The sequence below is a fragment of the Balaenoptera physalus genome, assembly GCF_965194825.1.
Source record: "Balaenoptera physalus genome assembly, chromosome: 20".
NCBI classification, from domain to species: domain Eukaryota; kingdom Metazoa; phylum Chordata; class Mammalia; order Artiodactyla; family Balaenopteridae; genus Balaenoptera; species Balaenoptera physalus.
Genome location: NC_138901.1, coordinates 56,018,572 through 56,031,286, shown reverse-complemented (window position 1 = coordinate 56,031,286; position 12,715 = coordinate 56,018,572). Strand labels below are relative to the sequence as shown.

Sequence of the window (12,715 nt, the reverse complement as noted above, 5' to 3'; positions counted from 1 at the left end):
AATCTGTGAGCGTGTCTCTGGTGTCCTATCTTTCTGTCCTATTATTCTGGCTCCTAGTTTCAGCCTGGACTTAAGCTGTGTCCATGATAGCACTGGCCGCTGAAAGCAATTTCCTTCCCCTCATAATTTTTCATTGCCCTGCCCTAGCCCAGCTGGAGTTTCCTCTGGACTTGATTTTCAGTCCTGATAACTCTTCTGTATACACACATAAGCTGCGAGATTGCAAAGTGTTTTCCCTGCCACCACTTGTGTGTCTGAGGTGGGCAACACTAATATGTCCCTTCCCTGAGTCAGATGTCCATCCCTGGGTCACTACAGGCACACTATCGGTGTGTTCTTGTCTAACATTACCACCACCGATTCCAAGGAGATACGTCCCAGCGGGAAAGCCCACTTCCAACACCTCTCTGGCTCAGCTCTGCCCTTGGACAAGTCATGTGCAACCTTTCTAGGCTTGCAGTCTCACCTCTAAAATGAAGTTATAATTGCATGCAAGAACCCTTCTAGATTTAAATGACCAGGGCTCCTCTACTCCCAAGTGAGATGTAGAGTCCCCTATTTCTCCGCATGCCCTAGTGTATGTCCCTCATTATTGTTTGCTATTCAGATCCATCCTATTAGGCCTCTATTCTAACCCCAAGGAGTGTTTGTGCGGTTGACCTGGCCTTGTAAAGACACAGAATAGTTTATCTGCATAGAAACTACAACTTCCGTCAGGCACTACTTGAACGGAACCGGAAAGGACGTGGGGGCGTGGCCCCAACGCCCTGGTAGTTTTGAAGACAAACTACAACTCCCAGGATAGCCGCGAGAACTCTGCAGCGGGAAAGGATGGTCTGAACTCTGACTGGAGGCCGGGCCGGTCCGGAACCACCCCGACAGCCTCCAGAAAGGGGCGTGGTTATAATTTAGGGGCGTGGCCTTGCAGGCAGCAGGAAGAAGTTACCTGTTGAATCTTCCTATCCATTCTCTTCCCAGCCTTTGTAGCTACCCCTAAGAGGGAAGCCGTAAACCACTAGCCTCTTCTGAAAAAGAGGTAAGGGGACGTAGACAAGGGGCAGCGAAGGAGGCTACTGCATTCCTTAGGAGGGGCCAAACAGCTACTTTCTACCTGCTGAGTCAGGTGAACCGTTCCATGGGGGCGGGGAGCAGCATATGAGAAAAGGGCAAGGACGGAGGAGGTGTTTATTTGTTCCCTTTCAAGACTAAATTTAGGGCCCTTCGTCTGCAGACCCATTGGCGGACTGTGCCTTGGGAACCCTCTTGGCCTCTGGAAGAGAAAAGAACGGGGGCCAGTTTTCCGCAGCAAAAGGAACGGCCCGTCTGGGCTTCCTCCCGTCTGTGTATTTCCTAGCCCCAAAACGACAGAGCCATATGGCTTCCGCGGTCTGGGGAAGTGCTCCCTGGTGGGGCCCACCGCCCCCAGCCCCAGCCCGGCCGCTCACGGACATCGACTTCTGCTCTGGGGCGCAGCTGCAAGAACTAACCCAGCTGATCCAGGAGCTGGGTGTGCAGGAGAGCTGGAGTGAAGGTCCCAAGCCAGGACCAGATCTCCTCCAGGCCAAGGACTTTGTTTTCTCTTTGCTTGGTAAGTAACCCTCCCAGCCTTCGGGAACTTGCAGCTCTCAGCTCCGCCTCACCCCGCCCCGGCTCTGGATCACGCCTTTACGATCCCTTCTCTTTCCTTAGGTCTCGTTCACCGCCGGGACCTTCGCTTTCCTCCTCAGGCAGAGCTCTTGCTGCTTCGTGGCGGGATTCGCGAGGGCTCCCTGGATCTGGGGCCTGCGCCTCTAGGTCCCTACGCTCGGGGACCTCACTACGACGCCAGCTTCACCCTCCTGGTGCCCGTGCTTTCGCTAGATGGCACTGGGCAGGAGCTGCAACCGGACGTGGGATCCTGTTACGCATGGCTCTTCCTCCCAGAGCAAGTACGCGGAACCTCGGTCCGGGAGGCATGGCAGGATTGCCTAGGACCCCCAGTCCCAGGAGGACGTGATTCGATCCACCCAGCCCAAAGCAAAGAAACTCCCAAGGATCCGCAAATCTCCGTGGACCAGCTGCACGGTGACGTCACTGAGGCTGAGGCACACGAGTCTTTGGAAAAATCACCTAGTAATGTTTCAGTGCCAGAATTGCCTCAACAAGACGTAACCGATGTTGACTTTCCCTCACCACTGAAAAAAACGAATGGTGACGTCACCAAAGCAGCCGACGTTAGCCCAGTGCCACAGCCGTCGGAGGCTCGGGAGGCATGGCCCACATTGTGCCCCGCCCAGGTGGCTGCCTGGTTCTTTGCTTCGCTGGCTGCGGTCGCTGAGTCCCTGTTTCCGGTCCCGGGTGCCCCGCGCTTGGTCCACGCAGCCCGCCACGCGGGGGTCACCACCATCCTCCTGGCTACGCCTGGGCCCCCGCGCCGCCTCCTGCTTTTCGACTTGATCCCCGTGGTGTCCGTGGCCGGCTGGCCCCAGCAGGCTCGGAGCCACTCGTGGGCCGGCCCGCTGGCCTCGGAGTCGTCTTCCTTCTACCTGGTGCCCGGCGGCGGCGGCGGCACAGAGCGGCCGGGCGCCTCCAGATGGCAGCTCTGCTTCGCCCGCCAAGAGCTGGCGCTCAAGACGCGCATACCCGTTCCCCTGCTGCAAGCGCACGCGGCGGCCCAGGCGCTGCTGCGCCCGCTGGTGACCGGGACTAGGGTCGCGGCGCCCTATCTCCTGCGGACGTTGCTCTACTGGGCGTGCGAGCGGCTGCCCGCGCTCTATCTGGCGCGACCCGAGAATGCGGGCGCCTGCTGCCTCGGGCTGCTGGATGAGCTGGGCCGGGTGGTCGAGGCCGGGACGCTGCCCCACTATTTTCTGAGTGGCCAAAAGCTCGGTGCGGGGGACGGCGCCGCTTCGCTGCTCCGGGCGTTGGCCCTGCTTCGCAGGGACCCTGCCCGCGCCCTGCGCGTCGCTGTGGAAGAGGCCAAGGCTGCACGCAAGGGGGGCGGCTTAGCCGGCGTGGGAGGCGGGGCCCACTAAAGACGCTGTTCCTACTAACCTGGAATGTGCTTCTGTTGGCCAGCGGGATGTGGAGGGGACTGCTCTCCCCTCACCTGGGAGACAGGCTGAGCGCCTTGGGCCCGAAGAACCCGTTCTAGAAGGCCTCCTCGCCGGTTCCTCCGCTTCCTCCCACCCTCCTCCCGCCGCATCCCTGGCACAGGTCGTTCCCTTCTGGCCTCTCCACTTTCCAAATCTGTGGCCAGCACCCCTCCTGCTCCCGTGCAGCCTCTGGCATCCATCTCCCGCCAGTTCTTATGGTCTTTTCTCTTAGGAGTCAATAGGGATGGGGGTAACATATTTGCTGAAAAAACGTGTAAAGGAGAAAGGTATGGAGACCAGGGACTGACCAATTTGTCTCACACAAAAGCAGAGATATTAAGGAGGCCGGATTTCACCCCAGGCTAGACCTCACCACCACCGCTATCTCTTCAGTTATTCCCCCCACCTTCCTCATCCAGTTCTGTCCTCCATCCCGGGCAGTAGGGTCCCTTTCTCCATTCTCGGGGCATCTGCCATTCCATCTATCTAAGCCCAACCTCTCCCCCAATCCAGAGTTCCATTCAGTGGAGTCGCCTCCTTGTCCCTCCTCCTCTGAACCCCGAGACATGCGAGACATGCGGCCTTGTCTCGGCTCCACCTGTCTCTAAGACCGTCCCCACTCCCTGCCTCCAAGGAACCCCAGGGTTCCGCCCGCCCAGCTTCACCCCCCCCCCACCTCTTTCCCGGAGTCTCCGCCCCCTGCCCCGCCCCCGGGCCGGCTCTCGGAGGAGGGGAGAGCTGCTGTCGCCGCCGCCGCCTCAGCTGCCCACAGCTGCCGCCGCTGCCGCCGCTCCGCTTGGTCCAGCCGCCAGGCCCAGTGCTCACTTCGCCAGACCAGGGCGCTCTGCGGAGACACCCTCACTCCTTCCTGGGGTCCGGGACGCCTAGCCGGGCGTGGGGGGAAGCTCCGCTTGCGGGGTACAGGGAGGGAGGAGCCTGGAACCGGAGCCAGCGCCAGCCGTCCCCGGATCGACAAGATAGGACAGGTTGAGGGGCGTCGGGGAAGGAAGAGGGGGTGCTATAGGCAGTCCCGGGGAGGACAAGGAAGCCCTGTCGCAGAAAGCTCTGATGCGCTCTGACTTATAGCGGGTCTGTTCACATCTGGGGACCCGTGACAACGTGGGTGCACTCCTCTCTCGGGGGGCTGGTTGGATTGGAGGGCGTGGGATCTAAACAGCACCAGCTGTCCCCGAGGAAATTAGGGGCTGCCAGAAAAAAACAAAAAAGCCAAAAACCTATGCTCCTTATTCCGAGGTGACAGAGGGCCCTCCAGACAACCACCTGGTGTAACCACTAGGAAGGGCGGATTTGGAGGTGACTTCAAAAGGAGTGGAGGGTAACAAGGTGAGGAAAGGGGCTCAGCAGCTGGAACCCTGTGCCACTAGAAATGGGGGTGACTTGGTAAAAACCGGTATCGTCCAGAGACAGGGTCTGGGAACCTCTTCTTGCTGATTGGCGACAGTCTGGATATTTCAAGGCATAGTTTTTTGGGGATTTCAGTGAAAAAAAGTGGGGGATTCTTCACTTAGAGGGTGGCAAAGGAAAAGACACCAAGGTTGGGTTCTTCCTAGACACTGGCAGCACCCCAGCAGGGGTGGGGTGAGCTAATATCCCCAAAGCTAAGGACCCACACCCTTAAAATTACAAGAGTGGCTTTGGCAGGAGTGCAGGGCCCGGAAATAGGGTGGAAAGGTGCCTGGGGATATTGGAACCACATCCTGGAAAATTTGAGGGTCTTGGCTTTGGGATAGTGTTAGTGGGGGACAGGGACACTGGAGATCAGAGAAGGGGGAGTTTTCTGTGGGGGGCAAAGGTCGGGGGTGGGGTCAACTGAGAGGTACATAGGCTGCTGGGTCTGGCGAAGCTAGCACGAGGCCCAAGGGTGGGAGCTGGTGCCTGGGGTGGGGGTCGTCTAGGGCTTATCCTCAGGTCCCGTGGGTGAGGCGGCGAGTCGGACCGGAGAGGCAAGACCATGTCCTGGTGAGCTAGCGGGCTTCTCTGGGGGGGCCCAGCGCGCTCCGGGAGCCTGCCGGTTTTGGGGTGTCTCCTCCCGGGGCGCCATGGCGGCACCGGCCAGCAGCCTGATCCGGCAGAAGCGGGAGGTCCGCGAGCCCGGGGGCAGCCGGCCCGTGTCAGCGCAGCGGCGCGTGTGTCCCCGCGGCACCAAGTCCCTTTGCCAGAAGCAGCTCCTCATCCTGCTGTCCAAGGTGCGACTGTGCGGGGGGCGGCCCGCGCGGCCGGACCGCTGCCCGGGTGAGTGGCTGGGGCGGGGTCTCCGGGCCGGGGGTCTCTCTGCCTGGGAGGTTGAGGCCAGGGACTCGGAAGAGCGGGGCCCGACTGACGGCGGCTCCCCGAAAGTGAAAGGGGGTGCGCCTGGACCACAAACTCTCGGCCAGACGATGCCTCAGTTTCCCTTCTCTCTCGCCCATAACCCCGAGTCTCCTTGCTTTCGAGGGCAAGGGGAAGGCTTGAGGGGCTAAGCCTGGTGCCCCGAAGCCTGGCAGCTCCCGCTCGCCCCCCCTCCCAACACACGAGTCCCCACCCCCACCGTCCTCTGCCTACGTGCGGTCTCTCGCGATTCTTTCAATGCCGAGCGGAGGGGCCTGGGGGTTCCGGACGCCTGGGTCACCCCGAGGGTTTCTGCGGCTCCGGCAGCCCCGTCCCCGCCCCGCTTCTCCCGCTCCTCCGAGCCTTGGCTCCGTTCCTCCTCGCCGAGCTTGCCTGGCTCGGTACCAATCTCCCCAGCTCTCCCCGGGGTGTCCTTGCAGCTACCTCGCCAGTCCGCCCCTCTGTGCGCCCTCCTCCCGTGACCTGCACTTCAAGAAGGGAGCTGGGCACTCCCCCATGACCGCCTACGCGACTCCGAAATCGGGTCCCACGGGCTCAGGGGACCCTCTGCCGCGAGCAACTCAGACACACTACACGGCTGGATACCCGCACGGAGACTGGGGGTCGTACCATCTACGAGGGGGTACCGGGAACTCGGCCGCAAGCGCCGGGGGAGGAGAGTTGTGAGGGTTAGCGTGTGGTCCCCGTCCAGGTGCGACAGGCGGGAAGTCCCTCTGGCCTCGCTCCCGCCCGCTCCCAGCTCCCCTAGGGGGAGACCCCCCCCCGCCCCCCGCTGGCGTCCTCCTCCCCCCGCCGCCGGCCCTCCGCAGTGGTACGGTCCGCAGCCCACCCTTTGAGTGGGACCCAGCCCCCACGTGAGTCAGCCTGCCTCACCAGCTCCCTGGCCCCCTCCCCCATCTCCTTGGTTTGCTACCGAATATCCCCCATCCCAGGCGGGTTACCTGGCTGAAGGGGAGAGGCTGAGCCTCAGGGAGGGTTGGGCCCCCGCGAGCCAGCAGACTGACAGACAGACAGACAGACAGATGGGTCAGTGTCAGACAGGCCGGCGCTGGGCCAAGGCGAGGCCCGCGAGAAGCGAGCGGCAGCCGCAGCAGCAGGTGCTGAGTCAGCGTCAGGCCCAGTCCCACCCCCACTCCTGAGGGGGCGCCCCTACCCTGGGGTCACCTTACTGCCCCCCACATTCGCAAACACACTGCCGCTTCAGCAGCTCTGCCTGTCTCCCTTTGTTCTCTGCCTTTCCATGTATCTCTCCCCTTCCTCTACCTTCTTCTCCCTTCCCCCCATTCTGGTTGAGCTGTAGAGTAGGAATTAAGCCTTTAAATAAATTTCAATCAATTAAACTGAAAGCTGGTTAGAGGAAGCAGAAGGGACCCACACCCCAGCTTCCTCTGGAGTCAAAGAGAGGTGGGAGAGACCTTGCTTAGAGGGTCAGGGAGCTGGGGCCCTGGGACCCTCTTCCTTCCCTCCATCCTCCTTTCTTTCTCTCCTCTGATCCCGCCAAGTGTAGCAATGTTTCTGGGAACAGAGATGTCATGTTCCAAGATGAATGTCTCTTTCTCCAGAGCCTCAGCTCAAAGGCATCGTCACCAAACTGTTCTGCTGCCAGGGTTTCTACCTCCAGGCGAATCCCGACGGGAGTATCCAGGGCACCCCAGAGGACACCAGCTCTTTCAGTGAGAGGGGAAGCCAGCTGCTGGGTGGGAAGGGGGAGAGCAGGCATAGGAGATGACAATCCTATTGTGGCTTCAGGTTCTGTTGTTTTCAGTCTGGCTCTTTGACCCCGCAAAGGAAGAAGTAGAACTGGGACCAGAATTGAGGGGGGGCTCAGATGGGGATTGGAGGCTTGGGGTACTGATACCTCTTCTCTCCACCCCCAGCCCACTTCAACCTGATCCCTGTGGGGCTCCGTGTAGTCACCATCCAGAGTGCCAAGCTGGGTCACTACATGGCCATGAACGCTGAGGGGCTGCTCTACAGCTCGGTGAGACAAGGGGGCAGAGTGGCCTGGAGTCAGGGGACTCCCCTAGCTATAGCCTTCCCAATTGCAGATATTTTGCAGCTCAGGGCTTCCTCTCCCTCCAGCTCCTGCCGACACCCTGTCCTCACTGCCCGCTCCCAAGCACCTCCTCTAGGGTCCCTCCAATCCCTTCTCCTCCAATAGCCTCCTAAACACCCCCAGGCTCTTTGAATGTCCAACTCTTTCAACCTTTTAGACCCCCTGTGTCTTCTCCAACCTCCTCTAGACCTCATTATTACTCACTTCCCCAGAGTCATTCAGGATACTGGGGAAGGATTCAGGAACTCCTCCAAGCAGAAATTCCCTCCAGGTCCCCTGGATGGTGAGAGGTTGGGAGTAGAGCAGAGAGAAGTTATCTTCTCATTCCAGGCCCCCAGAAGTCTAGTCCCTGGCCCTCGGGGGCCACCAGACTCTTCCTCACCCTCCCTTTCTCCCAGTGCCTGCGTGGGCTCAGAAGTTGGCTCTCCCAGTCTCAAACGTGTGGATTATATCCTGCCTTGTTCTTCCCAGGGCTCCCTTCTGTTCAGTGATGTGTCTTTTTGTCTTTCTGTCTGTGTGTGCCTTTCTGGGTCTTTGTCTCCTCAGCCACATTTCACAGCTGAGTGTCGCTTTAAGGAGTGCGTCTCTGAGAATTACTATGTCCTGTACGCCTCTGCTCTCTATCGCCAGCGTCGTTCTGGCCGGTCCTGGTACCTGGGCCTGGACAAGGAGGGCCGAGTCATGAAGGGAAATCGAGTCAAGAAGACCAAGGCAGCCGCCCACTTTGTGCCCAAGCTCCTGGAGGGTGAGTATGGACCCCCAGGGAAGAGGTGGACCACATGGGACGGTATTGACCTTGACATGGACATTTAGTGACACACAGCTAAGGGGCTATAAGTGTTTTAAGAGGACACATGCTATGACAGGTCAAGCCAGGAAGGCTCTGGCCTTTGGAGGTTTGGGAAGCTCTCCTTCTGTGGGTTCCCAGAGGAGGATTGTAGGGGAAGGGAGCCCTTTCAGAGCTCTCTTGGTGCCTAACTCTCCTTCCTGCTCCTCTCTCTCCCCTTCACAGTGGCTGTGTACCGGGAGCCTTCTCTCCACAGTGTCCCTGAGACCTCCCCTTCCAGGCCCCCTGCCCCCTGCCATGCAGTCCCCGGACTGGAGGCTCCCTGCCCTCGCCACCACCACAGCCTGTCTCCCAGCCCTGCTTCTGGCCCTGCTCTCACCCCTGCTGCCACGCTCATGCCCTGAGCAGCCAGGTCCCACCAGGTGCTCTACCCAGAGGGAGACTAGGGGCCGGCCGTGACTTCCGGGGCTGCTGAGACCCTCAGATCCTTGGGCCCGGGAAAGGGCTCAGAGAGGGGGATGTCTGAAAATGGTCCTGGCTGATCACTTCTTTCCTTCCACACTCACACCCTCCAAAGCCTTTTCCCGAGATGGCGCGGGGGGTTCCAAAACTGACAAAACCAGAGCATAAATCTTCCGCACCCCGGGCTCAGCCAGTTCCTGGAGCCCTTTGCCCTTTTCATGGCCACCAAGCCATAGATTTATAGGTCCACTGGAGCTCAGGATTAGTTTCCTTCTTTCCCTACTCCACCTTTTGCCTTGTTCCAGACAGGTTCTGGAACACCAGGCACCCCAGCTGGGGCCATTTCTGCACTCAGGGTCTGTGCTGGAACACAGGCATGCTGCCAGGCTCTGTTCTGGATCCATCAGGCTTCTGTCCTTCACCCAGATGGACCCCTGGTTTCCAAGTGGAGAGAGGCTGGATTTGGGCCCTGTCCAGCTGTTGGTCTTGGCCTGAATTGAGCCAGTCTCAGATCACCACAGGTTTAACTTTCTTACCCCAGAGACACCCAATTCTAGAGCGTGATGTTCTAGACACGTACGGAGCCATACTTCCTTCTGAATCTCAGCTCTAGGACATAGACCACGACTCTCAGCCCTTCCCTCTAGGATGGAACTAGAGCCTATATAGCCATGTTATTGCTCTAGAGTAAGAGTTCTAGACCCACGCTCCCACCTTCTCTAGTGATACCTGTTAAGCAGGAGCTCTGGAAAGGACCCAGCTATGATTCACAAAGAACTAAGTTCTGGCTGGATCAAGAACCACTTCTTGTTTTCCCTAGACAATTTTCCAAAAATCTTATTCTTCCTATAGAATGCTAACCTTATTTTTTACATGCAGTTTCTAGCTCCTGCAACTCAGCTGGGGTCCTGCCAGGGAACAGAGGCTGAGGAAGGGCAGAGGAATTTTGGAAGGAATCCCTGGCTCATAGAAGGGCAGCTAGGATGGGGAAGGGGCCAGAACTATGGCATGACTGGACCTGTGCCTGGGTTGGGGGGACATGAACACTTAGCTACCTCAGCAGGAATTCCTTCCAGGTCCCCTTTAAAGCTGAGGTCTTTAGGGTAATGGGTCTAGAATAAAAAAGACAAATGGGACATAGCTTTGACCCCCCCAAATGAGGAGACCCCAATTCAGCAATAAGTCCCACCCTTCTCCCCTACGGGTCAGGCCAAGGAGGGTGAGGGCCTCTTGGTCTCTAGACCTCATACACCCCTCCAGCTTCTAACTGAACAGAACTTGCTTTACCTCAGCTGGATGTCAGGTACCCAAAAAGGCTCTGCTCCCAGGGGACCGGTCTCCACTCCATGCTTTCTCAATTAAAGACTATTTATACAATTGAAGTGTTGTCTGCCATCTGTGGGTAGCAGGCTTTGGCAGTTGCTCGGGGAGGGATCAAGTCCCAGGGGCGGGGCGGGGCGGGGCGGGTGGGCTGGGCTGCCCCCCAATAACAGGTGCACATTCCTGGGCGCCTCGTCACTTCCCCTGCGCTGGCTGTCCTGGCGGCTCACCCAAGCGGACTCACTGAGCGACGCGGGCGGGCTATGACACCAGGGGCGCTGCTGCTGCTGCTGCTGCTGGGGGCGTTGGGGGCGCCGTTCGCCCCGGGTAAGTCTGGGCCTCAAAGGGGCAGTGACAGGGCCAGAGGTCGTGGCCAGGAACCAGGGCTTCACTCAGTTCTCTCCTCCTCCAGGCGCCCGCGGCTCGGAAGCGGAGGGCCGACTCCGTGAGAAACTTTTCTCGGGCTATGATAGCTCGGTGAGGCCGGCGCGGGAGGTGGGAGACCGCGTCGGGGTCAGCGTTGGTCTCAGCCTAGCGCAATTAATCAGCCTGGTGAGGGCGCACGCGGAGAGTTAAGGTCTGGCCCACTAGCCGGCTGGGGGGCGTGGCTTTAGGCAGGGCGGGACCCAGGGACCACTGGGGGCGGGGTCCGGGGCGAGGCCAGGCTGGGAGACTGACGGGCGGTTAGTAGAGATTGGGTCGAAATCGGACCGATGGACAAGCTGTGGGCGTGGCTGCTGGACGGGCCAGGATTGAGCCGGGCAGGATGATGAACGGGCCTGTGGGCGGACCTCAGAGTGGAGCTGGGGCCGTTGGACAGGCCGGAGAGCGGACCTGGAGGCGGGGTCACAGGCTGGGGCGGACCTTGGTGCCGGACAGGGTCAATAAACAACAGCGGGCAGAGATTCACTCCGGCCGGGGCCGGGACTGGGACTGGTAAATGAACTGGCGGGCTGTACGGCCAGCAGGAAGTTTACGAGATAGAGGCGGGGCTTAAACCAACGCAGCTTATAGGAGGTGGGGCTTGAACCCAAGAGGGTGCGACTCAGAAAAAGAGGGGAGTTTCCAGGGAGAGTTTACCCACCGAGCCCCTCATTTCTCTACACTGACATCATATCTACCCTTTAAACTTTTCCCTTCTAGAACGAGAAGGATGAGGAGATGAGCACAAAGGTCTACTTAGACCTGGTACGGACACCCCCGCAGGGTGGGAAAGGGCGGGCGTCCCGCTGCCTTTACAATTTACAATTTTCTCGAATGTCCCGTCCCGCCCAGTAAGGTTGTTTTTTTTTTTTTTTTTTTTTTTTTTTGCATCACGACCTCAGAAAACACATTTATAACTGAAACAGAAGCTTCAGGAAACAATACCTATCTTTACTATGGGAGCTGCATTCCATGCGTTTTTCATTCTAAATTTTTTTTTTTTTTTTTAACATTGGTTTGGGGCCACTCATTTGATTCCGGACCTATGAAAAGGGTCGTTAACTGCAGTTTGAAAACCACTGTTTTAGAGGCTAGCGTGCAACCCCCTCGTTTTTACAGAAAGAAGAAATTGGGGCCCGATGAGAGGGAAGGGGAAATTAGTTGATAGGGTCCCAAAGAGTGCAGGTGGAGTCTTAAACAGAGCCCCGGCCTCCAGAACCACAGACCATGCCTGCGCGGCTCTCCTCCCTTGCACTCCCTGCCCGGGCTTCCTTCGCACATCCCAAGACTCCTTCCAGCCTCCAGCCCCAGACGGCCCCTCAGCCTCTGCTTCCCTAGGAGTGGACTGACTACAGGCTGAGCTGGGACCCTGAGGAGCACGAGGGCATCGATTCACTCCGCATCACTGCCGAATCCGTGTGGCTACCAGACGTGGTGCTCCTAAACAAGTGAGGATGTTCCCAAAGTCTGGGAGGTGGGGCAGGGCCTCTGGAGGGGCGCGGCCTCCGGAGGGAGGGGCCTGATCCCAGATGAGAAGATTCTTTCCCTGCAGCAATGACGGAAATTTTGATGTTGCTCTGGACATCAACGTCATGGTGTCCTCCGACGGCTCCGTGCGCTGGCAGCCCCCGGGCATCTATCGCAGCAGCTGCAGCATCCAGGTGTCCGGGCCCCACCTGGGAAGCTCAAGGCGCTCCTAGAAACCCTCACTCAGACATCCCTCCTCCATTATCCCCATGACCCTCACGTCTCCCTTACCCTTCTGATTTTCCGTTGAGTTTCATCTTCTCTGTCCACTTTCATTGACTTCCAGTCTTCCTCAGTGACTCCCCCCCTCCATTGTCCATGACCTCCCCACATAACCTTCTTATTCCTCTGTGACTCCACTTCTCTGTGATCTTCCCCTGGTGGTCCCCATCTCCCTAGTGCCCCATATCCTCTGACCCCTGTCTGCCCTGTGACCTCCCCAACTCCCCCAGCCCTGACCAGCTCTCTGGCAGCTCTAGTGACTCTCCACTTCATCCAGGTCACCTACTTCCCCTTTGACTGGCAGAACTGCACCATGGTGTTCAGTTCCTATAGCTATGACAGCTCAGAAGTCAGCCTGCAGACTGGCTTGGGTCCCGATGGGCAGGAGCGGCAGGAAGTGCACATTCATGAAGGCACCTTCATTGGTGAGTGGGCATGGCTCCCATGTCCATGGGCTTTATGATTTCCAGTTTCTAACAGGCTGATAAATATACT

The 12,715-nt window shown here is 58.7% G+C and overlaps 3 protein-coding genes across 18 annotated transcripts in view; all 3 read left to right on the top strand.

Annotated features, from left to right (window-relative positions):
* The window catches only part of CHRNB1 (cholinergic receptor nicotinic beta 1 subunit), a 39,222-nt gene that overhangs the window by 20,728 nt on the left and 5,779 nt on the right, over positions 1–12,715 (top strand). For 2 of the 9 annotated variants that reach the window (XM_082441183.1, XM_082441176.1), the window contains exons 2-6: positions 10,461–10,600; positions 11,192–11,236; positions 11,810–11,919; positions 12,009–12,132; positions 12,498–12,645. In XM_082441183.1, coding sequence (XP_082297309.1) covers positions 10,461–10,600; positions 11,192–11,236; positions 11,810–11,919; positions 12,009–12,132; positions 12,498–12,645 — 567 coding nt within the window. Of the gene's footprint in view, positions 1–10,260; positions 10,376–10,460; positions 10,601–10,871; positions 11,066–11,191; positions 11,237–11,809; positions 11,920–12,008; positions 12,133–12,497; positions 12,646–12,715 lie in introns of those variants that run through there. The other 7 variants (XM_082441179.1, XM_082441177.1, XM_082441178.1 and 4 more) reach the window with 7 other exon arrangements.
* On the top strand, positions 900–3,029 carry LOC309650164 (transmembrane protein 102). The gene is made up of 2 exons (XM_082441185.1): positions 900–1,588; positions 1,690–3,029. The coding sequence occupies exons 1-2, from the start codon at positions 1,375–1,377 to the stop codon at positions 3,012–3,014; spliced, it is 1,539 nt and encodes a 512-aa protein (XP_082297311.1). The 5' UTR covers positions 900–1,374; the 3' UTR covers positions 3,015–3,029.
* Positions 4,932–10,105, top strand: LOC309650172 (fibroblast growth factor 11-like). 8 transcript variants are annotated; one of them, XM_082441205.1, is made up of 6 exons: positions 5,032–5,054; positions 5,843–6,045; positions 6,986–7,096; positions 7,301–7,404; positions 8,026–8,224; positions 8,492–10,105. In XM_082441205.1, the coding sequence occupies exons 1-6, from the start codon at positions 5,047–5,049 to the stop codon at positions 8,668–8,670; spliced, it is 804 nt and encodes a 267-aa protein (XP_082297331.1). In that variant the 5' UTR covers positions 5,032–5,046; the 3' UTR covers positions 8,671–10,105. The 8 variants fall into 8 exon arrangements, with proteins under 8 accessions (XP_082297334.1, XP_082297333.1, XP_082297331.1 ...); XM_082441207.1 differs by lacking the exon at positions 5,843–6,045 and having other exon boundaries at positions 4,935–5,327; positions 8,110–8,224; XM_082441206.1 differs by lacking the exons at positions 5,032–5,054; positions 5,843–6,045 and adding an exon at positions 5,087–5,327.

Coding starts and splice junctions, on each gene's coding strand:
- LOC309650164 (XM_082441185.1), top strand. CDS start 1,375: ATGGCTTCCGCGGTCTGGGGAAGTGCTCCCTGGTGGGGCCCACCGCCC. Junction 1,589..1,689: donor CTTTGTTTTCTCTTTGCTTG/GTAAGTAACCCT, acceptor CTCTTTCCTTAG/GTCTCGTTCACCGCCGGGAC.
- LOC309650172 (XM_082441203.1), top strand. CDS start 5,661: ATGCCGAGCGGAGGGGCCTGGGGGTTCCGGACGCCTGGGTCACCCCGA. Junction 7,405..8,025: donor AGGGGCTGCTCTACAGCTCG/GTGAGACAAGGG, acceptor TTGTCTCCTCAG/CCACATTTCACAGCTGAGTG. Junction 8,225..8,491: donor TGTGCCCAAGCTCCTGGAGG/GTGAGTATGGAC, acceptor TCCCCTTCACAG/TGGCTGTGTACCGGGAGCCT.